General features: G+C 48.8%; 1 protein-coding gene across 3 annotated transcripts in view; it reads right to left on the minus strand.

Moving 5' to 3' along the window:
• Positions 1–4337: 4337 nt before the first annotated feature.
• CFAP61 (cilia and flagella associated protein 61) overlaps positions 4338–23120 on the minus strand; it is a 249888-nt gene continuing 231105 nt past the window's right edge. For all 3 annotated transcript variants that reach the window (XM_027559593.1, XM_027559592.1, XM_027559595.1), the window contains 2 exons: positions 9340–9430; positions 4338–4836 (listed from right to left, as the gene is read on the minus strand). In XM_027559593.1, coding sequence (XP_027415394.1) covers positions 4636–4836; positions 9340–9430 — 292 coding nt within the window. In that variant the 3' untranslated portion in view covers positions 4338–4635. The remainder of the gene's footprint in view (positions 4837–9339; positions 9431–23120) is intronic.

Genomic DNA, 23120 nt, shown 5'->3' on the forward strand with positions numbered 1-23120 from the left:
GATATTTGCCTTCCTTTTGGAAGAGGAAAGCTCCACCACGCTGCGCTGAGACGGTGGGCCTCTGCGTACTGCGATTCCGGATAGGGGCCGTGTGGAGCTGAGTTGGGGACCCACTGAGTGCTGACCTGCCCCTTCCAGGGGAGTTCCACGGGGGAAGGCAAGAAGAGGGATCCCAGGCAGGGTACTGTCCTTCCTAAGCCCCAATCGACTCCCTTCCTGTGGGGTCCTGGCCAGTGCTCAGGAAAAACCCCGAGGCCTCTTCGCCTCTCTTCTTGAGGGGGTGAGTGCTTCCTCTGACCGCTGCAGAGCTGGAGGCCACGGCTGCTCCGACTCTCCTGTCCTGGAGCCCTAGGTTGCCGTCGGGGAAGGCGCTGGGATTCACTGTGACCAGGAGTTAGCCCCAGGGAGTTGCTAGAAGCCCAAAGCTTGGAGCCAAGCGCTAAAGCGGGGAATTTCGGCCCAGGAATGGCCCCTTGGGATGTTTCTGGGTTCATGCAGCCCCTAAGAGGCCAGAAAGGAAGTCTGTCTCCGGGGTGTGTTTGGAGACGCCCCGGAGGCGTGAAAGGGAAGCGATCAGCGCCCCCAGCGCCATCCCGGGTCGGCTGCGGACACCTCTGCCTGATTCGCAGAGCCCTCCAGGTCCGCGAGCCACGGCCCGACCTGGATCGCGCCTTCCCGCTGCAGAGCCAGCCGTCAAGTCCCGGAGGGACCAGCGCACCCCCAGTGCGCCGCGCTCGCCGCCCGGAGCCGGAGACTCTTTGTATTTGCAGGAATGAGGGGCAGGCGTGTTGGGCCCCCGGGGCACGCGAGAGCCACGCGCAGCCCGCCGCCGCCCAGCCCAGCCCGCTCCGGCCTCCGGGCACCTTCCGGGGGCCCCCCGCCCGCCGGCCGTCGCCTTTGTTCGGCACATTAGCATAAAGCTGCCACGGATCTCCCGTTTAAATAATTCCACACAAAAGGAGAGCGCATGAAAGAGGGCGGACGAGGGCGAAGCCGCGAGGCTGCGCCGTCCGCCGGGCTCGGGGAGGGACCGCGCTCCAGCAGTTCCCTCCCCTCGAGTTTCAAGTGCCCCCGGCAATCTGCTGCGCGCCCATTATTCGCCCGGGGCCCACGGGGTGGTGGTCGGCCTCCCCTTTCATCCTGCCGAGTGTGCCGTCGGGCCACCGCACGCTCCCTTGAAGTGTCCTCGGGGGCTGTTTGTTTTCGCCTCGGGTGGGACTGTCGCGGCCGGAAGGGAGGGGGGCGGCGGGCCGGACGGGCCCCGGGCTGGGCGACTTGGAAGGGTGATGGTACCCAAGGCGGGCGCAGCGACGCCCAGAAGTGTGGGAAAGTCAGACGGAGAGGATGAGGCCGGGGAGAGCTGGGAGGGCAGCGAGTGCGGGGCGCTCAGGGGCGGCTTCCCCCACCCTCCCCGATGAAGGGCAGCCCGGCTCCCCTGACTCGGACAAGGCGGCGACAAAGCTCCAGCAAAACCGACCAGAAAGGCCTGGCGACTCCGACAGTCCCCTGTCCTCGCCCGCCCCGGGGTGGGGACGAAGGGACAGCCAGGCGCCTGGGGGCTGCAGGGGCGCACCGTCCGTATGGGCTTCGGGGCCCCTGTTTCTGCTTCGGCTCTTGGGTTGGGGGTCCGCGTTCCTCCTCTGCCCTCCTCGGGCCTCCTCCTCTGCCCTCCTCGGGCCTCCTCCTCGCCCCCGCCTCCTTTCCTGGCGCCACCTTCTCTTTCTCCCCAGCCCCTCTCTGCCCACCCCGTCCCACCCCGTCCCACCTCGTCCCACCTCTCCCCTCTTCGCATCTTTCACTCCACCCCACGCCACGCCACCCCATCTCTCTGCTCCGCGGAGTCTCGCCCACCTCTGACCCTCTCCCCCTCGGACAGTCCCTGTCTTTCCTCTTCCTGGTCTCCCTCCCGGCCTCCCCTCCCCTCTCTCTCGGTCCACCCCTCTCTTCGGTGCCCCCCTCTCTCCCCCTCCCTTCCTCTCCTCCAGCTCCTCACCCCCTCTGGCTCTCCACCCCCCACCCCTCCCCGCAGGCCAACGTGTGTTATTTTATTTGTCTAGAGAGAGCCTATTTGTTCAGTGATGTGTGGCCTCCTGGCCGCCTGCTTTAATGGGGGACGCGGAGGCTGGTTTCTGCGAGTATTAGCATACAGCTGCCGCTCCGCCGGGCCGGCGCGCACTGTATCCCAGCCTTATCATCACCTCTTCTCTCAACCAGAAAACAATCAACAGCTCCTCGCACACGGCGACTTTCGAGGCCCTCGCCCTGCTCCTTGGCTAACACTCAGCCGGTGCACCCGTGCTGGCGCGCGTGCACACACACACACACACACACATCCTTCTTCTGAGGGTAAATATTGATTGCCTGGCTTCACATTTTCTCCTCCGTACAAGGTTCCCTTTCCTCCCCCACATCATCTTCTATTTTTCTTTCTCCTTGGGATATTTGGGTAGCATCTCAGGAGCCACTTTGGGGAAGGAGGTGGCCGCGAGCTAGTAGAAACTGACACGTGTCACAAAATTATTAAAGGCATCGTGAGGCATGGTTGTTCCTTGCGATATGGGGAGAATACAACGTAGGAAGTGTAACTTTGGTGTTTTCTTGTCCATATTCTTTGTCCAAAACTAGAATTACGAGATTGGGTAGGCTTAGAGCTCAAGACAAGCAGCACAAGCTGAACCGTATGGAGACTTCTCGGACAGAATCTCTATGGAAGCTCTGCCAGGGTTAGATTTAGATTTAGAGAATTCTAAAGATTTAGAGAAGTCCAAATACTTGGTGTATCTGGAACCCTTTCTTTTGCCAGGATTTATCATCATTTAAGAATAAATATCTTTATTCTCCTGAAATCCTTAGAGCAGCCAGTTTCAAGTTAAGATCAACAAGTCTTGGGTTCATCTCCTATTCTTAAACAAGCTGTTCCTTAGTCATAAAAATGCTTGTCTGCACACACATGCTAACATTCCTACCTCGATTCAGGAAATTACTTTCTGAATATAGGACAGTGATTAGTAATTTCATCCCATATACTTTGTAGACTAAATTATATTCATTTTCAGACCTGCCATGATACTTATAGGGGCCCAAGATTACTTTTTAAAAGGCAGCAGAGAAAAACTTAACCATAAAATTATGCACGGTTTGACATTAAGGTTGCCACTGTCGTATAGGGTCACTTTTATGTGACTAGAAGCTTTTTAATGGTAATACTTGGTCACAGAAATCATCACCAGTTATCCTCTACTGTTCTGTTCATCTCCACCCAAGGTCCCAGGGCCTGTTACAGAAACTCACTCCAATTTGCTGATGTCTTTGATCCAGGGCCTCTCAGAGGAAGGGGAAGGGGGGGAAAGAGAGAGTTTCTTGTGCTAACTCATTCACAGGCCCTGAAACATGGTTCCATGCGTGTTGGGCTTGCGGTTTGAAGAGGGGACTAGTATTGACTGTTCCCCATATGAATAGCACAGTTTATACCATATGGTGGGCACTGGGCCCCCCACCCCTGCCCTTGTGTAAAACATATTTGTGCAGGAATTAATGGAGTTTGTTGCTTGCTTTTGCCTGCTTTAGAAAAATCAGAGCCTGGTGTTCCACAACCATTTTATTTTTTGAGAGGTATTAGTTTATTAATGGGGGATAATTCTGTAATGACTTACCCTCCAAGTGGCTGTGCCCTCCAAGTAGCTGTGTAGTCATTACAATTGCTCCAACTTTTGCTAAATGTTAACATAAATACAAAAAAAAAAAAAAAAAAGAATGAAAACTGAAAGCCAGTTTTAACCTCTGCTGGTCAAAAATTCAGACACAAATGATATCACACTATCTGCTTAAAAGATATCCAAATAAACGAAATGTCTTACCTGTTGTTCCTGAATCCATGTGTTTTCTGGAAGGCATTTAATGTGCTTTATTTACGAGAAAGTGGGCTACTGACCCACATTACAGGTGACGGGTACCAGAGGGCCCCAGTGCCAAGCAACAGCACTGAGAGTCAAAGGAAATGACCCAGATTAACTTCCCACTACCGTTTTTTAATCTAAAACGTGCCCGTGAACCTGGGTTGATCTGCCAGTTTTTTCGGTGCATTTATGCACCTAATCTGCAACAGGAAGTAGAAATGTAATATACAGGTCGTAAGAGCAGGCCCCTCGTTTCAAAACCCCCTGTAAGCTTGTCTATGCAACCAGTCCTGATGTTGGATTATAGAGATAATTTCGCCGCGTCTGTATTCCTAATTTTCCGTCCTGGGTATACAATTTTCTTTTATCACCCACGTGACCAGGAAAACATGTAAAGGACTAACAGCATTGGTGGCAGGGCTTTTCAGGAAATCAAACAGAAACATGCCCAAGGTTTTATTAAAAAAAAAAAAAACAAGTTTTGCACACTAACGGTCTCATTTTATTGCTAATCTGGGTTATTCTGGCCAGGAACACGCCTGGTGTGGGTAAAGCCTCTCCGTGCCCCAGAATCGAGTCGCACCACCGTGCGCCACCTACTGGGACGATAGGGAACTACAGGCATCTGGTGGCGGCAGAAAAGGATGGTGCCCGGCGGTCCAGCCAGGTTTCCTGCTTCTATGGAGCACTTCCCGAAACGACACGCATGGAAACGATCACGTGGAGGCGGTGGCCGCAGCTAAATGATGCCCGGCCACGCGTACATGGGCAGGTGGTAATGATTGTAGTGCAGGTAGTCAAGGATGCTCTTCTCCACCAGAGGCCTGTAGATGGTTTCCTGGAAAACTCTTTTGAGGTAATTCCTGGGCTTCTCTGGCAGGTTGATTTCCTCATCTTCGATCTGACGGGCTAACTCTTCCATAGAAGGAAGGTCTTCGTCCTGGAAAATAGAGTGAGATGGCAGATACTGATATTACTTGGGCTGAGTGCCACAATATTGTTTTTTTTTTTTCCCTAGATTAAAAAAAAATTAAACTGTGGCAAAACACACATAGCATAAAATTTACCACTTTATTTTTAAGTGTCCAACTCAGAGGTAAACGGACCTTCATGTCGTCATGCAGCCATCAGCACCGTCCATCTCGGCGTGGTATGTGCGTGTGAAGTGGCTTCAGTTGTGTCCGACTCTGTGTGACCCCATGGCCTGTAGCCCACCAGGCTCCTCTGTCCGTGGGATTCTCCAGGCAAGAATACTGGAGTGGGTTGCCATGCCCTCCTCCAGGGGATATTCCCCGGCTAGAGACTGAACCCGTGTCTCATAGTTCCTGCATTGGCAGGCAGGTTTTTTTTGTTTTTGTTTTTTACCACTAGCGCCACCTGGGAAGCCCTAGAATAATCAAGTTAGCTCTAATTTACCAGAGTGGGTAGCCATTCCCTTCTCATTCTCCCCAGTTGTCACTACTATCCATTTACTGCCCATCCCAGGGTCTTTTGTTGAGGCATGCAAACTCTTAGCTGTGGCATGTGGGATCTAGATCCCTGACCAGGGATCAAACCCAGGCCCCCTATGTTGTGAACACGGAGTCTTAGCCACCGGACCACCAAGGAAGTCTCCGCCCTTCTGCTTTCTCTATGATTTGACTTTAGACATTTCATGTAAATGGAATCAAACACTAGTTCTCTTTTTGTGACTGGCTTAGTTCGCATACCATAATGTCTTAGAGTTCAGCAAGCATAGTAATTTTAAGCTCTTAATTTCCAGATAAAAATAATATGTAGATCAGGCTTGTTTTAAAAATAAGAAAGGTGGTGATTAAACATTTTTAGTTGAAGACTCCTAGATGGTTTACTTTACAGCCCCCAAGCAATGGGATTTTTAAAACCTATACTAAATTCTTAGTAAAGGCAAATTTCATTGCTATCTTTAAAGGTGTGGGGCTCAGAGAGAATAAAGTTATTTGCACTTGAGAATCACACACTGTGCACATTTATAACATAGAGATTTCCCCAACATTTTATTATAAAAGGATTCAGACATAGAGGCAAGTTGACAGAGTGATGAACTTGGCACTCGGATACACACTATCTGGTTTCTATGGTTACCTTACTTGCTTCATCACCTATCTGCCTATCTATTGTTGAATAAAGCACTTCATTCATAAAATAAAAATAACTTTAAAAGGGACTTCTCTGGCAATTCAGTGGTTAAGACTCAGGGCTTCCAATGCAGGGGGCATGGGTTCGATCCCTGGTGGGGGACTAAGATCCCACATACTGTGTGGGCAGTAAAGCCAAAATAAAAAGCACTTCACTGAGATTTGAGCTGTGTGCTTTCTGAACACTCCAGTAATTGAAAATTACCCTAAAAGAAGATGGACTTTGATGATGTGTTTATTTGACCTTCCAATAATTCTTTTTTATTTTTAACAGCAAAAAAAAAAAGTGGATAACTTGCAGAGTTCTATTGGATCATTAATTTATCAATAGTAAGAACTTATAGGTAGAAAAATAGATTCAAACTATATGGAGAAATACAGTAATTATCACTTAGTTATATAAGTGAGACACTGCCAGGTGTGGGGATTATACATATATCACTTGAAAGAACCATCTGTGGGAGGCCAGGACCCCAAATCAGATCAACAAAGATGGGAGAGAGAAAGAATGGCAAGTGACGCCCAGAAGTAAATATTAGAGGCACTGAGACATTTGAGTGCCCAAGCACGTAGAGCTGAGGTTGGCTCTTTTTTCCTTAATTTTCCAGATAGATTGTATCAAATATAACGAATATACAAAAATTAGAGGAGACTTGGGGTGGGGTGAAAAAGTGAAGTCAAGTGAAAGTTGCTCAGTCATGTCTGACTCTTTGCGACCCCATGGACTATAAAGTCCATGGAATTCTCCAGGCCAGAATACTGGAGTGGGTAGCCTTTCCCTTCTCCAGGGCATCTTCCCAACCCAGGAATCGAATGAAGGTCTCCTGAATTGCAGGTGGATTCTTTACCAACTGAGCTACCAGGGAAGCCCAACATTGGGGTAATGGTGTAAAGTCACAAAATAGAACTCTGAAATTTATGGAGGACAAATACTGCTCTAGATTGTAAACTCATTTTTTGTGCATTTGCCTCTCCTGTGTGCCCTGTCTCAGGGTGACTACCTACCCCCCCACCAACATGTTCATCTGTGAGCAGCTCACCTCACAGTGCCCCCCAGACAACACATGATCTCCTGTGTCTGGCTCCTTTCAGTTAACTCAGTGTTTTGAGGTTTATCCACTTGTTAGAATGTATCAGCACTTCATTTCTTTTATGGCAGAGTACGTTCCCTGGTACTGTGAGACCACGTTTGTTTATCCACAGGTCCCGTGATGGACATCTGGGTTCTTTCTTCCATCTTGTAATTCTGAATAGTGATGCCATGAACATTCATATATAAGTATTCATTTGAATACTGATTTTCAGTTCTTTGGGGGTATATACCTAGGAGTGCAATGGCTAGATCATATAGTAATTCTGTTTATAAGTTTTTAGGAGCCATCAAACCATTTTTTTCACAGTAATTGCATAATATTTTTACATTCCCACTAGCAATGTGTGAGAGTTTCAATTTTTCCACATCCTTGCCAACACTCATTATTTCCTCTTTTTTTTTTTTAAAAGTGTAGCCATCCTAGTAGATGTGAAGTGATATCTCATTGTGACCCTGGTTTTTGTATTTCCCTAATGATTAACAATGTTAACATCTTTTCATGTAAATGGGTTTACTTTGGCTCTTAATTTTACTCCGTTGATCTCTATGTCTATTCTTATATAAGTACCATACTGTCTTGGTTACCACTGATTTATATTAAGTTTTGAAATTGCAAAGTGTGTGTCCATCAACTTTTTAAAAGTTTCTCAAATTTAATTTGGAGTCTTTTGCATTTCCATATGAACTTTAGGATTGGCCTTTCCATTTCTAAAAAAAGAAATGGGGATTTTTATAGGCTTGTACACAATCTGTAGGTTGCTTTGCATACTAGTCCTATCTTAACAATCTTTTTAAACTTTTAAACTTGGCACTTTGGTGTTTAAAATTTTTACTTTATATTGGAGTGTAGTTGATTTACAATGCTGTGTTAGTTTCAGGTGTACAGTAAAGTGAATCAGTTTGAGATATATATTCTTTTTCAGATTCTTTTCTCATTTTGGTTTTTGTTGTTTAGTCGCTAAGTCACGTCCGACTCTTTTGTGACCCCATGGGCTGTAGCCTGCCAGGCTCCTCTGTCCATGGGATTTTCCAGGCAAGAATACTGGAGTGGGTTGCCATTTCCTTCTCCAGGGAGTCTTCCTGACCCAGGGACAGAACTACCGTCTCCTGCATTGGCAGCCTACACCCTGGGGACCCACGAAGAGGTGACACAGAGACACAGGACCTGCTCATTTAGGCAGTCAGACCACTCAGCCAAGCCCCAGCCCTTGTCTGAGTAAACCAACGAAGCATCTAGAATGGATACTTGACCGAACATGTAAATTCCCCACAACTCTGGTAAGGACTACAGGTGTTGAAAAAAAATAAAGTTTCATAAATATTTTACTATTTACATGGCAGAGTCAAATTTCTTGCCAAGTACAGAGTCTGTGCAGTGTGCAGCCTCACCTGCAGTTAATTGTGAATTGCTTGGAGAAAGAAGTTTCAGTTTTAAAAGAAGAGTGTTTAGGGACTTCCCTGACTCTCTTCTGCTGCTGCTGCTGCTGCTGCTAAGTCGCTTCAGTCGTGTCCGACTCTGTGTGACCCCAAGGACTGCAGCCCACCAGGCTTCTCCGTCCCTGGGATTCTCCAGGCAAGAACACTGGAGTGGGTTGCCATTTCCTTCTCCAATGCATGAAAGTGGAAAGTGGTTAAGAGTCTCTGCTTCCACTGCAGAGCGCATGGGTTTGATCCCTGGTCAGGAAACTAACATCCCATAACCACACAACACGGCCAAAGTGAATTTTAAAAAAAGACACCAACATTTGCAAAAAACTAAGTAAGTAAATAAAAAATAAGAGGAGTGCATCTGGACACCTGTTGACTTTCCTTGACACCTTCAGAACAACATGTGCACACAAATAGTTAACAGTCAGCTGGCAGATGTGGACAGAAACCATACGAGCATAGACTTCATGCTCGGGGACCAGGAGGCACAGCCCACTACCTGCTTTCAGCCCTCACTGTCAGCTGATAATGAAAGTACAGGTACTTGTAAAAGAGGAAAAGAAATCTGCCTCGTATCAGAGATTTGAATAACCCACTTTCCCTGAAATATCACCATCTATGTTTACGACTCCATAGTTTAAGTGAAGGACAGTTGGTTTTCAAAGTGAAACCATAAAGTGAGAATGTAGGGAAAAGTCTAAATGATCAACAGCTTGTAACTCCTAATTTGCAAGGAATAACTCACATATCCGTTAATCACGCTTACCTCCTTGGAGGATAAGATTTGGTGTAACGCTTTCCGGAGATCAATAAAACGATCGTGAAAGAGGGCCATGCACCACGGCTCCGTGAAGTAGCTGGCGAGGGAAGAAAAAGGTGCAGTTAGTTGGAAACCCTCTCATTACCACTAATAAAGTATTTATCTGCTTTTTTTTTGCCTTTATAAATTACAGTTCTGGCTCTTTTGTAATCGTTTGCTCACGAAATGCCTCGCGGAACAGCATGGCCAATCAATTTTGTAAATGGATGTCCCTGATGTAAGGCCAGCTTCCATAATTACATTTAAAGTTGTTTAGTTCAGAGCTGGGGCAAGACCCAGTGAAGAATCCTGATTTTATCAGAATTTAAAAGCCTGAAGACTTGTAAAGAACGGTGTCTCCATTATCTGCCCCCGTTTGAGAAAAACAGATTGCAGGATTAACTGAACTGCTGCATAAACAAATTAAATTTGGGGAGACAATAACACAAATGTTGTTCATCATTAAGGTTTCTGGATTAATAATGACCAGAAAAACAGGCCACCTCGGTGTTGCGACACGGCCTTCGTGCAACTGCACAGACGCCTAATTGAATCTCTCTTCTGAGAGTGGTTCCGCTGGCGGCCCTCTTTTGCTAACTTGGCCCTGAAAAACTATCTGAACAAATGCTTTCTTGCGTGGGGGACAGCATGGCCATCCTTTATTCACAGGGGATTGTCGCAGGTTTGCTGCGTTCTTTGGAAGAACCAAGAACCTCTATTGGTATTTGAACTCTTCCTCTTCACACTCAGTGTCTCGGAATAGGAAACATCTTCAGTGTCAGGCAGGCCCACTGGGGTGACCTGGGCTCCCCTGGCATTCCTGGGACAGTGAGTGGACGTCAGGTGTGTGCCCAGGGGAAGAGAAACTGGTGCCCACATGCAGATGAGCACTTTCTGTTTTTTTCTGATATTTTAAAAAAATGTTTATTTGGCTGCATCAGGACTTGGCTGCTGCGTGGGAGAGCTGCATTGCAACACTCGAGAGCTGCATTGCATCATGTGGGATCTTTTGTTGCAGCGCATGGACTCTCACTCTCTAGTTGAGTTTGCCCCACAGCATGTGGGATCTTAGTTCCCCAACCATGGATCGCACCAGCACCCCCTACATTGCAAGGCGGATTTTAAACCATGGAACCATCAGGGTAGTCCCTGTTATCTGCAACTTGACAATAATTCTTGAGAAGGACATAATGAGCCCAGGGACACCATGGCACTAAAGGACCAGGGCAGTGTCAAGCCCGTGTAGGACCAGCCTGGCTCTCAGCTACACTGCTTGGCACCTATCAGCTGTTAGCTTGTCCAGAATATGACCTAATTTCATGCTAACCCACCTACTTTGTGGTTCAGGTCATATATTCATCCCACTATTAATTCCACTAATATTGACTCCATGCCCATTCTGTGCCCAGCACTGTTCTGGGTACTTGGGAAACAGCAGGGACCAACACAAACATCCCTGCCACTGAGGAGCTTACATCCAACCGATACGTAGGTCCATGTTCAACATGTGAGGGAGAACGGCTTAGGAGGAAACATAAATCAAGTGAGGATGGGAGACGTCAGAGCAAGGCTCGCTCCTAAGACAGTGACTTAGCCAGCAAAGTCCGAGGGATGGGGAGTGAGCCACCTGGGACTCAGGGGAAAGAACCTTCCGGGACCAGCAGGCGCAAAGGCCAGGAGGCAGGTATGTGCCCAGCCCTCAAGGAGGTGGGTGGAGATAAGCAGAATGGGAGGGGGGCAGGAGCTGAGCTTAGGGAGGTGATGGGCAGGAAGGATGCTCCTGGAGGCAGGGGTCCACTCAGCTGTGCTATGTAATTGGTCCACGGCCATCTAGCTCAGTACCTGTGTGCAACAGGCATCTCACAGATGTTCACGGAACAAAGGAAGGAACGATGAATGCAGCCCTGGTGGTTAAGAACCCACCTGCCAATGCAGGTTAGACGTAAGAGATGCAGGTTTGATCCCTGAGTCAGGAAGATCACCTGGAGGACAGCACAGCAACCCACTGCAGTACTCTTGCCGAAAGAATCCCACGGACAGAAGAGCCTGGCAAGCTGGTGGCACAGAGTCCGACATGACTGAAGCAACTTGGCACGCAAGCACGAATTGCACACAGCATGGTATACACTCCACACTGCCTGGCCCTGATGGCTCTTTAATTAATATAAAGTTCTACTCAATAAGTAGGTGGCAAAACTCTGCAAAGTGTCCCAAGATGGGCAGTCGTGCAAAGAAGCGAGCCTCACAGGGACAGGGGGAGAGCTGTGGGTGAGCCCAGGCTCAAAGGGCGGTCAGCCTGAGCCCTGGGGTGTAGAGGGAGGGCCGGGGGTTCCAGAGGGCGCTCGTGCAAACCTGTCAGTGCTGTGACTGACTCAAGACTGCTGAATCCTGAATGAATGGAGTCGATGGAGGTTCTGCCTGGAGTTCTGGACCCCCACAAACTCAGGCCGACATCCAACACCCGTCTGATTCCTGGAACAAAGGCACTGATGTGGAGCCGGCCGCCTGGGCAGGTATCAGCTTAGCCAGGTGATGCTTTGACACATCTCGGATGGTTGCATCATGGACCAAAGCATCAGTGACACCCAAGTGCGTACACTCAAGCACAGCTTTGCCAAGATGGTCCCTCCCTCTTAGGTCTCAGTAGCTTCTAGAAAAGCTTCAGGGAATCGTAAACTTGCAAATCTCAAAACTACTATGCGTGTGTGCTAAGTCATTTCAATTGCGTCTGACTCTGTGACCCCCATGGACTGTAACCCACCAGGCTCCTCTGTCCGTGAGGTTCTGCAGGCAAGAATACTGGAGTGGGTCGCCATGCTCACCTCCAGGGGATCTTCCTGACCCAGGGATCGAGCCCAGGTCTCTTGTGTCTCTTGCATTGGCAGGTGGATTCTTGACCACTGAGCCATCAGGGAAGCCCCTAAAATGCCTGGGTGAGAATTGAATGGGTGCTTTTAAGTTTGTTGCCACCTTTATTGCACAGCTGAGATGCCACCTCCTCACCCCGTATGCGTTTCCATGGCAGCATCAGAGTTCCTAGCCACTTGGTTTCAGGGTTTGCAGCCACAGCCTTCTGCTGCACAGAAGAAGCTACCTTCCTGGTGTCAGCACAGCTCTATTCCAACTGCCCAGGTGCCGCTCAGGTGCGTCCCTATTCAGCACCCTCACCGCCCCAGCCTCTGTGTTACCTCTTGGACTCCTTGTCATTTGCTTCCAAGAGTGGACTCTGGGGAAACCCACTTCTCTTAGAATGAATGCCCCACCCAGGGGCCCATCATCTAACACCCAGGTCTCTATCACTTCCATCCGTGAGGCTGAGCACAGAGGCCTGGGGAGCCTTAACCCTCTGAAAGGGATCAAGCTGGTCTGCATGGAGACTCGGGGGTGGAAGAGGAAGCTGAGGTTCCTGCAGGTTTCCTGCTGCTGCTTTGGAGCTCATGGCCCCTCCAATGGCCTCCAGCAGCAGTGGCACCTGGCAATTCAACGACCGCTATGCTCCTGACAGCCCGGCCAGCGGTTTGCAGACTCAGGAGACCGGAAGTTGCTGTCCTTTCAGTCTCGCACCACTGCCTCCTGGGGTCAAGCACTTGAGGATCTTGTCCAGAAGGTGATAATCTCTGCAACCAGCTGTTGGCCGCCCGTGTTCCCAGAGTTCGTCTAGTTTAAAACTAAACCAACCAGCTGTCATCGACAGCTCCTTCTCAGTTTGACTGCAGCTTCAGTGGTGCCACTTACAAGGAGGTGACAGAGTGCTAGCGCCCACACTGGGGAGCTGGGCGTCACCACGGAGCGTGTGGGCATGTTGTCTTAACCGTCATGGCAGGCGGCACCCGTCACAGTCACAGGGGAACTAGAGTTCTGGAAAAGCCGCAACGCACTGCCTTTCCCAGCGAACTGTGGGCTGTGGGGCTCCCAGGCATCCTCCCTTCGCCCGGGGTGGGGGCTGCAGCTGTGGGCTGAGGGGTGCTGACCGGAGGTGGCACAGTCAGGGCACCTCCTGGGGGGCCGTGTCCAGTTCAGACTTCTCCCAGCTTCAAAGCTGCGCTCACACTGCCTGCTGCTCCGTCTGCTGTCTTCTCCCTGCGGGGAGGGTCTCAGGCTCCCTCAAGACACTTCCCACCCCGGCCCTCCTGCCTGTGGGCAGCCCCAAGGACCCATATCCACGTCTTCACCTCCTCTGGTGCCATCCACGCTCAAGTCCACACAGACCTCCTCTGTGGAGCTGACTCAGGGCTTGAGGTTTCCACCCACTTCAGTGCATGGAGCACTCCTGACGGTGCAGGGAAGTGCCCCAGGGTGTGTCTTGACCTCTAATGCAATGTGGGCAGTGTGCCCCATGGTGTCCAGCACAGGCTGGCCCTCGGGGGCACTGAAGGAGCAGGTGAGGACACCTGGGACTGCTTCTCCCCTCACCCCCTCCGTGGAGCGCTTCTGCACTAGAGCAGTGACCCTGTTTAGGGTGGGTGAGAGCCGGGCTTTAGAGAGGCACAGACCCCTGTGGAGTCCTCAAAACCAGCCTAGAAATATGGAAGCAGCCTTCGCTCTAAAAATCAGAAAAACTTTGAATTTAACCTCGAAGGATGAGGACATTGAGTCAAACAAAGATCATCTCCTTTTGATATCAGGATGTTAGAAAGAAGTTTTATTTTATGAACTTGTAAATCTAGTTTTCCTACCCAACTGAATGACTTCTGTGCTTCAGTTTCTTTCCTTCTCTGTAGAAAGGAGAGGGGCTTCTGGAATCCTTGCCAAGGCTGGCTGGAGTCGGGGTACCGTCTGCATTAATGACCCCAAGAGCTATGGATGATTGGCATAATTCTAGGCTTTGGGGAAATGTATACTTCCATGAACAATGTGAATTTAAAAAAAATAGAGGGACTTCCCTGATGGTCCACCGGCTAAGACTCCAAGCTCCCAGTGCAGACGGCCCAGGTTTGATTGCTGGTCAGGGAACCAGATGCCACATGCCACAAGTTAACGATCTCACGTGCCACAACTAAGACCCAGTGCAGCCAAATAAAAGAAACCATTTTTAAAATTTAAAGAAATAAAATATAACAACTTCTTTCCCAATTTACAATCAAAAAGGGAAGACTAACAGGACTACTGAGTCACCTTCATAGTTGGTGGCCTCAAAGTCTTCAGGAGACCCAGCTGGGTAAGAGCAGGGCTATACCACGGCTTCTAATTGGCTATGCAGATTGGGGTTCCCACATCACTAAATGCATTTTTAAACATCTGTGAAAAAAAGGTTACACAAATTCTCCAGGGCCCAAACAGAGGACATGACAGTCTCTGTTCATTTTGCAAATGGTTGTCCTGGTTTATTGGGGGGAGACTTAAATTCTCCATTACTTTTGCAAATGATCCACTTTTTCCCAGAAGGCCTAGGAAAGGTCAGCCCGTGGAACTGAATTAACCATTCTGGTCGATGTGGTCCAATCATTAAGGAATTGATCAGACTTCTCCAGAGCTCAACCTCATCTGGTCATTCAACCTCATGGATCGACACAGTCACATCAATGGGGTGGGAACCTGGTAACCAGCCCCGCCACTGGCAAGGGGAAGAGACGGACTCAGCGGACTCAGCCCCAAGGCCAGGGCCCTTCACCAGCAGTAGGGAAGGAGAGCTGCAGAAGAGCAAGGCCCACCTGGAAATGCCAAACTACATACCACTGCGAAAAGGGAGGGAGTGGGCAGAGAAGAAATACACCTCTCTCTCCAAGATCTCCCCCCCCCCTTTTTTTTTAATGAAAAGCATTCTAATTTTATCTTAGTGTGATAATAGTCAATTTTTGCTTTGGGACCTGATAAGAGGGTTCCCAGCTGCTACTCACTCACATCCAGAAGTTTATTTGAGCCAGAAACTCGCTTAAGCATTGCCTTTTCTCCTGGGGGGTGGGGGCGCCCGCAGGCCTTCCCGGGAGTGTGATGTTCTCACAGAACATCGCCTGATGTTCTCTAAGGTGCTGTCCCTTTCCTGTGTGGGCAGCACCTTAGACTCAGGGTGGGGACAGATATTCTCCTTCTACAAGGAGGCTGGGGGGGCTGCGGGGAGGGCCTTGGCCCTCTCATAGACACTCCACACACAGAAGGAAGAAAGTGCAGACACCCCGGGGGCCAGGTGTGACCTGGAGAAGGGAAGCAGTGGTCCCTGGCCCCAAAGGGCACACACTGAGGTGGATGTGTGGGGGTGTGGGGGCAGGGGACCGGGGTTGAGGCGGAAGGCCAAGTGAGTCTGCATCCTTCTGGTCACTGCATTTCCACATCCCCTCCTCTTAGGCAAGTGTTTGCCAAACTTCAGCCTCTAGGGAACCCATCAGTTTTCATACAGTCTGAATTATTCATTTTTTCAAAAATGACCCTTGGATTGATTTGCTTTTTTTTTAAAACAGAAAGAATGTCCACTGTCTTGTTCTAAGCAATCACACCTGTGAAAGCGTGGGTCTGATATGAACCTTGCACTTCTTGTCTTATTCTTACTGAAATGATGCCATCTTTAGTCACGTGTGCCTCTACTGCCTAAAGCACCTCGCCTGCTACCGGGGACGATGTTTTTTTCTTACTCGATGGTGGAGGCACCTCATTTGGGGACACAAACTCAAAGACACTGTGCTGAACAGTTCCTGTGCATTATCTCACGTCATTGTGAATCCAGTCCTCTAAAGTGGGGCTTGCTGGCCCATTTTACAGGTGAGAAGATAGATTTGGAGAGGTTAAGTGACCTACTGTCACACAGCTAACAAGTGGCCAAACTGCATCTTAATCATTATTCTGCTTGATCTGACAGTTCCAGCTCTGAACAACTGCACAATCAAACGTCATTTCCTGAGTCTTTCTAGCAACTTTCTGAATCACCCCAGTTTCCCTAGTACCCCCTGCATTAGGCAGATTAAGTTTGTTTGCAGTTATAAAAATATTCAAATTAATCCTGGCTTTAAAAAGGCATAACTGTAATTTTCTCATATAAAGAAAGTCTAGGTGAGGTGTTAGGGGCTGACATGATGTTTCCTTAGAAATCAGATCACAGCAGAAACCATAGGGTCCTTGACCTCATGGAGCAAAATGGCTGCTGAGTTCCAGTCATCACAGACATGTTCTTGGATGGAAAAAAGGAAAACTGAGGGTCCTTTTTCTTTATTTTAGAAAGCATTCCTAGAAATCTCACATAATACTTCTATTTATATCTTACTGCCCAAAGCTTGGTCAAATGGCTTCCTTGGCTGCAGGAGAGCCTGGGAATCATTGTCATCTATTTTAGGTACAAAATAACACCCTATAAATCAGGATTCTGAAGAGCAAAGAGAGAAAGGATGTCATCTGCTATGATACCCAATAAACTCCATAGCATCTACTTAAAAACCTTGTCTTAACGTTAAATCTATGAAAATTGGGAAAGTGTGTTAAATTGAAGTTCCCAGAATGAGAACATGTCTTTCACTAGATTCAAATCTGTCCCCAAATTAACATTCTGGAAACACACACACACACAAACACAATTTTCTGTATACGACAGTCACCTCCAAGCCCATGGGAGACCCTGGTGTCTTCCACGTCCCCATCTGGCCCAAGTTGGCTTAAATGCAGAGGAGAGAAGAGAACAATTTGTGTTCCCATTGTGAGGGTGCATTCTGGTCGTTTTTATTCTGCCCATAAAAGAAACTGGATTCGTTCATTTCAATACAATTTTCAAAAAAATAAGAATAGGAACAAATAAGCATTTCCAGTTAGCCGTAGGTTTGCTTGGAAATTAAATTCCACGTTTCTGGGGCGGTGGATTTACTCAGGGATACCATGTATTATAGGAGCAGATGCAGCCCATGACACGCTGCGACTAAAACCCCAAACACTGAAATGGAAGTTTGACGTGACTATTTCCTGTGCGACTTGAGTTTGCCAGAATCACTATCAATAGTTCATCTATTGCTTTGAGGCATATTTAGAAAGATAAGATGAAGGATTTTGAAAGCAAAATAAACTAGTTATTTAACGTGTTAGTTGCTCAGTCATGTCCGACTCTTTGTGACTCTGTGGACTATAGCCCACCAGGCTCCTCTGTCCATGGAATTCTCCCGGCATGAAAACTGGAGTGAGTTGCCATTCCCTTCTCCAGGGGATCTTCCCAACCCAGGGATCAAACCCAGGTCTTCTGCATTGCAGGCAGATTCTTTACCGTCTGAGCCACCAGGGAAGCCCAGTTATTTGATAATCAGTTCTGTCAACCTGCCTAAGATCTGTATAACAGAAAACCAAGCTTCCCCTGAATATAGTTTGGTTATTGTCAAAATCTGGAACTGGTATCACCAGGTAATGGATGTTTACTCCTCTAAGGAAATATGCCTCTCAGTGCCCTGGCAGTAAAAGCAAAATTCTGTTCTTCTGAATAGCTGGTAAGCAACCTGTCTCTCCCTGCTGATTGGCTCATGGCTCCACAAAGCGGGTGTTCATCTGGTCACCCAGGTATGCCAGGAACCGGAAGCTGACACTGCCTTTGCTGGGCACCCTGAGAGCTGGGCACGCCAGGCACACCTAGTGGCAGAGGCTCTGGGAGAGAGGCTGCTGTTTGCTGGAGGTGCCGGCACCTGTGTGATGTGTCTCCTGTGAATGGACACACGTTTGGTCCTGAGCCACGCTGCCAGGAGGCCGTGTTCTCTCTCTCAAGCATGAGTCCAAGAGAATGGAGCCCCAGACACACTGGTCCTGGGTCAGGGTGGGTGCCCGGATGGTGCTGAGGATGGAGTGCCGCCTGCTTGCCCCCTCCCCCTATCCCCGCCCCCCAACCATGCCGCCCCCGCCCCGCCTCCGGAGTCTTGGTTTCCAGAAATACTATTCCTACTTGATTCTCTGAAAGACCTGTCTGCTGGCAGTTTGCTCTTTCTGAATCCTGGACACTTAGCCCAGGAAAAACGGCTTCATCTTAGAAAACGGAAAATGTTTCTCTTGGGCATCTTGGCCCTCTCACCACCGATAAACATTTCCCTTCTTGCTTTGTCCTGGAAGAAAGCCCAAGCCAAGTGTGCGCGTTCACTGCTGACACATCTGTGCTGTGGAGGGCGCCGTCTCTCCACCTGGACTCAGCTTTGCATTGCTGACCTGCCTGTACTCACCCATTTACTGCCGACCTTTCTCTTTGTCCCCGCTCTGCCACTTGTTAGCTGATGTCCTCTTGAGCTGGGTTGCTTTAACCTCCCAGCCTCAGTCTTCATAGCTGTAAAATGGGGATACTGATGGTCCTTACTGCAAAGAATGACTATCAGAATTCTCGGAGACCCTGCAGGAAAGAGGTCTGGCTGTGTGCCTGGCTCAGTGTGGGGAGGGCCCCGTGTGTATTGTGTTCTTCTTTTTTAAAATTTTCATTGGAATATAGTTGTTTAATGTTGTGTCAGTTTCTGCTGTACAGCAAAGTGAATCTGCTATACATATACATAAATCCCCTCTTCTTTGAATTTCCTTCTCATTTAGGCCACCACAGACCACTGTGTAACGTGTTCTTCTTGTTGTTATTATTGTTGCGGCTGCTGTTGTTCTTAATTATCCTACTGTATATATTTGTGTAAACAGCCTCAGATCCTTTCTGGTGTGAGTTAGAGACCAAATAAATGATTAAACACTCTTTGTTTGCCGTTCTATTGAAAGTCTGTCTTCGGCGTAACTCTGCAGTTCTTCTTCGGGACTGCTTTTGCTCCACTCCAGGGTTGTCTGCGTGAATTCATTCAGCTGCAGGGTTTTTTTTTTTTTTTTTTCAACGATGAGTTTTTATTTTATATTTATTTTTTTACTTATGGTTGGGCTGAGTCTTCGTTGCTGCGTGTGGGCTTTCTCTCCGCGTGACGAGCAGGGGCCACTCTCTAGTCGCGGTGTGCAGGCTTCTCATTTTGGTGGCTCCCCTTGTTGGGAGCACAGGCTGCATAGCACACAGGCTCAGTAGTTGTGCACAGGCTCAGCTCCCCGAGGTATGTGGGATCTTCCCCGACCGGGGATCAAACCCACACCCCCCCACATTGGCAGGTGGACTCTTCGTAACCACTGGGCCACCAGGGAAGTAACTGGCTGCAGTTTTAGAGCAGCAATTCATTTTAGCTGCAATCAAGTTAAAATGGACTTTATGACGAGACTGTGAAGTTGTGTGTGCCCTGGAGAGTCAGGTGGGGATAAATAAACTGTGACCTCGACTGCTTATTTTGGTCTGAGTTGATGGAAGTTCAATCAAAAGTGTTTTGCATGGCATTCCTTTTTTTTTTTTTTCTGTTTATTATGAAGAGTGAGCCAGTCAGTCCAAACGGTTAACCCAGCTGTTAGTTGGATATGTGCAGAGGCAGAGAGGAAGCCCCGGGGGATAATGATACTGGCCCCCCAGCAAGACTAGGTTTTATTCTGACCTGCTTTTTGTGTCTGACTTGCCAGAGCAAACAGTCTTCTCGTGGAAGCAGCATGATTTTTATATAGCTAAGAATTTTGTTCCTATTTAAGTTGACCTTTATATTCCCACTGAAACTTGGACAGTGCCTGCCCAGACCTTTGGCGGTTGTGGGGAGGGGCCGGGGTGAGAGCCCAGGGAGCTGGCTGACTTGGGGCTCCACGTACCTGCCCTCTAGGTCCATCTGCGGTGTTTCCTACACGTTGCTGGTTGCTTAGGGGCTGCATTAACTGAATCTGGACGAGAAGTCTAGTGCCCTGGAAGCTGTCCAGCTATGTACATTGATTTGTTATATAAATTCAGGACTCGGAGAAGGAGGCGAGGTTAGCATTTAATTCGGCGGAGAAAGGCAGGCTCTTAGCGCTCAGCTCCCCTTCCTGTGCCCCCTCCTCTCATTCTGCATCTCTCTTCATAGAAAGCACAACCATTTTCCTTTAATTAGGCTGCAGAGAGCACAGGCTAGCATTAGGCCACTCAGCCACTCAGCCACGCTCACAGCCATGGCCATTTCCTATCTATTTTCTGTAGGGAAAGGAAAAAAAAGTGTATATATGTACACATACCCCCCAACAAGCCCGAGGAGGGTGGAACAAAGGAACCAGTGGAATTACGCTTTGTGAGACTGAGGCCACAGGAGCCAGGAAACCCCGGAAACAAGGTATTTTGCTGGCTCATGAGTCTTTTGGTTAAACGAACTGCTCTTTAAACTTTAAAGGACTGCTTAGGATAAATATCACTCTCTGGTGCAGAATATATCCAACACATTCAGTCTCGGTTTGCAATAATTGTGATCTGTACATGTTTAAAATGATTCCCTTTCATAACAAAAAAATGTTTTGTAGTGAATACGTTTTTTTAAACTAAAGCTTTTATTGAGATGATGACAAATGACATGCTGTTTCTTCCCTTTCTTTGTCACTTTTATGCTTTCAGGTTTATAGTTCCCAAAAACAAAGAACTAAAATTCAGCTAACATATTCCTAGTTCTTATCTCCCTGTTGTGGTTCGGTCACTAAGTCGCATCTGACTCTTTGCCACCTCATGAACTACAGTATGCCTGGCTGCCCTGTCCTTCACTATCTCCCAGAGTTTGCTCAAACTCATACCCACTGTGTCGATGATGCCATCCAATCATCTTATCTCCCTAAAAGACATTAATGAGAGGAACAGATATGACCATGTTTTGAGAATCCGCAAGTGCACACTGAGATAGATAAGTGAATAAATAGAGGAGAAGCGATAACCTTTCCTTAGAGTCGATGGCCAAGTAATACATACAGAATGAATGATGGAGTTGGACAAAAATCAACCTTTGGCAAATAAGACAGTAACAATCCTTTTCAGGCAAGAATTGTTTATGAATGCTAAAGTAACTGGAAAGGAGGATGTTTATGGTCTTAAAGTGTCACTGATCGATGATGAGGGTAAAAATAGAGAAGCCTGCACATTTGTCACTTGACCAGGGACCACAGTTAACACAGGTGAGGACAGATCCTCCTCACGCCCGTCCTGCTGAGATCCCATCCGGTCCCATCACCTCACGGCAGATAGATGGGGAAACAATGGAAACAGTGAGAGACTCTATTTTCTCAGGCTCCAAATCACTGCAGATGGTGACTGCAGCCATGAAATTAAAAGATACTTGCTCCTTGGAAGAAAAGCTATGCCCAACCTAGACAGTATATTAGAAAGCAGAGACATTACTTTGCCAACAAAGGTCTGTCTAGTCAAGGTTATGGTCTTTCCAGTGGTCATGTATGGATGTGAGAGCTGGACTATGAAGAAAGGTGAGTGCCAAAGAATTGATGCTTTTGAATTGTGGTGTTGGAGAGGACTCTTGAGAGTCCCTTGGACTGCAAGGAGATCCAACCAGTCCATCCTAAAGGAAATCAGTCCTGGGTGTTCATTGGAAGGACTGATGCTGAAGCAGAAGCTCCAATACTTTGGCCACCTGATGCGAAGAACCAATTCAGTTGAAAAGACCCTGATGCTGGGAAAGATTGAGGGCAGGAGGAGAAGGGGATGACAGAGGATGAGATGATTGGATGGTATCACTGACTCAATGGACACGAGTTTGAGTAAGCTCCAGGAGTTGGTGACGGACAAGGAAGCCTGGCTTGCTGCAAACCATGGGGTCGCAAAGAGTCAGACATGACTGAGCAACTGAACTGAACAGTGAGAACTCACATGAGTGAGAGAACAAATCTGCCTTGTGTCCCTCCTGCTGAGATGCTTGGAGAGGGATGCAGTATCACCCCTGACATTCCTGCAAGAAGGCATAGCCTGCAGTGAATCAAGAGCCATCAGACAGACCCAAAGGGGCAGGCATTCTACAAAATACCAGTCTGTGTGTTTGATGAGAGAAGGCTCATGACAGCAAAGGGGTGAGGAGCCGTCCCAGGTTGGAAGCGATGATGGAGACACGAGGAAGGGATGGTGAGAGGGTTGATGAGAAGCTGGGGAAACACCAGCATCTCGTGGGGGCTGGCGGGGTAGGGACGTGGAGGGAGGAGGGGGGCAAAGCAGTATCACCAGTGACCCCAAATACAGTAGAGTGAATTGTGGCCTACCAGGCACAGGTCCCGGGGCCCAGGCGGAAAGCAGAGGGCGACTGTGCTGCTGCTGCGGGTGGGGGGTGGGAGGTGTGAAAGCGGGGAGCAGGGCGCCCCGGGGGATCGAGATAAGAGGAGCTGGGAGGGGCTGAGTACCAACCAGCACGTGGGCCTGGGTGGGTGGTTCCGCAAAGGATAGAGGTGAAGGGCAGAGGGCAGAGGTGAAGTGTGGCAGGTCCCCTGTTAGTGGCAGGCAGTTGGACGACAAGATAGTTTCCATCCAGGAGGAGGGAGGATTAACACAGGGCCAGAAGCATCCCGGGGCTTTCTCGGGGTAAAGATCCCCTGGAGAAGGGCGTGGCAACCCACTCCAGGATTCTTACCCGGGAAATCCCATGGACAGAGGAGCCTGGTGGGCTACGGTCCATGGGGTCGCAAAGAGTCAGACACAACTGAAGCAACTAAGCGTGCACGCAGAGCCATCCCTGGTCACTCGTGTCTGTAGCGGAGGGCTGTCCCGTGGTCCTTGTTATGTGTCCCCTCCCTGTCCTGTCTTCGGCCAGGTCACAGGGGGTCCTGCTCTGATCACAGCTGTATCCTGTGAACGCTGGGCATCACGGCCTCGCTGCTGACTTCTGGGACCATTCCATTTTTCACTTTCTCAGAATGGACCCAGGTCACTGGGACGGGGAAGGAGGCTACAGAGGCCATCCCTAGGGAGGAAGCTGTAGGACCCTCCTCTGGAAACACCCTCAGCTGCCTCATCCTCTCAGCCTCCA

Source organism: Bos indicus x Bos taurus, chromosome 13 (genome assembly GCF_003369695.1).
Source record: "Bos indicus x Bos taurus breed Angus x Brahman F1 hybrid chromosome 13, Bos_hybrid_MaternalHap_v2.0, whole genome shotgun sequence".
In the NCBI taxonomy this organism is placed as follows: domain Eukaryota; kingdom Metazoa; phylum Chordata; class Mammalia; order Artiodactyla; family Bovidae; genus Bos; species Bos indicus x Bos taurus.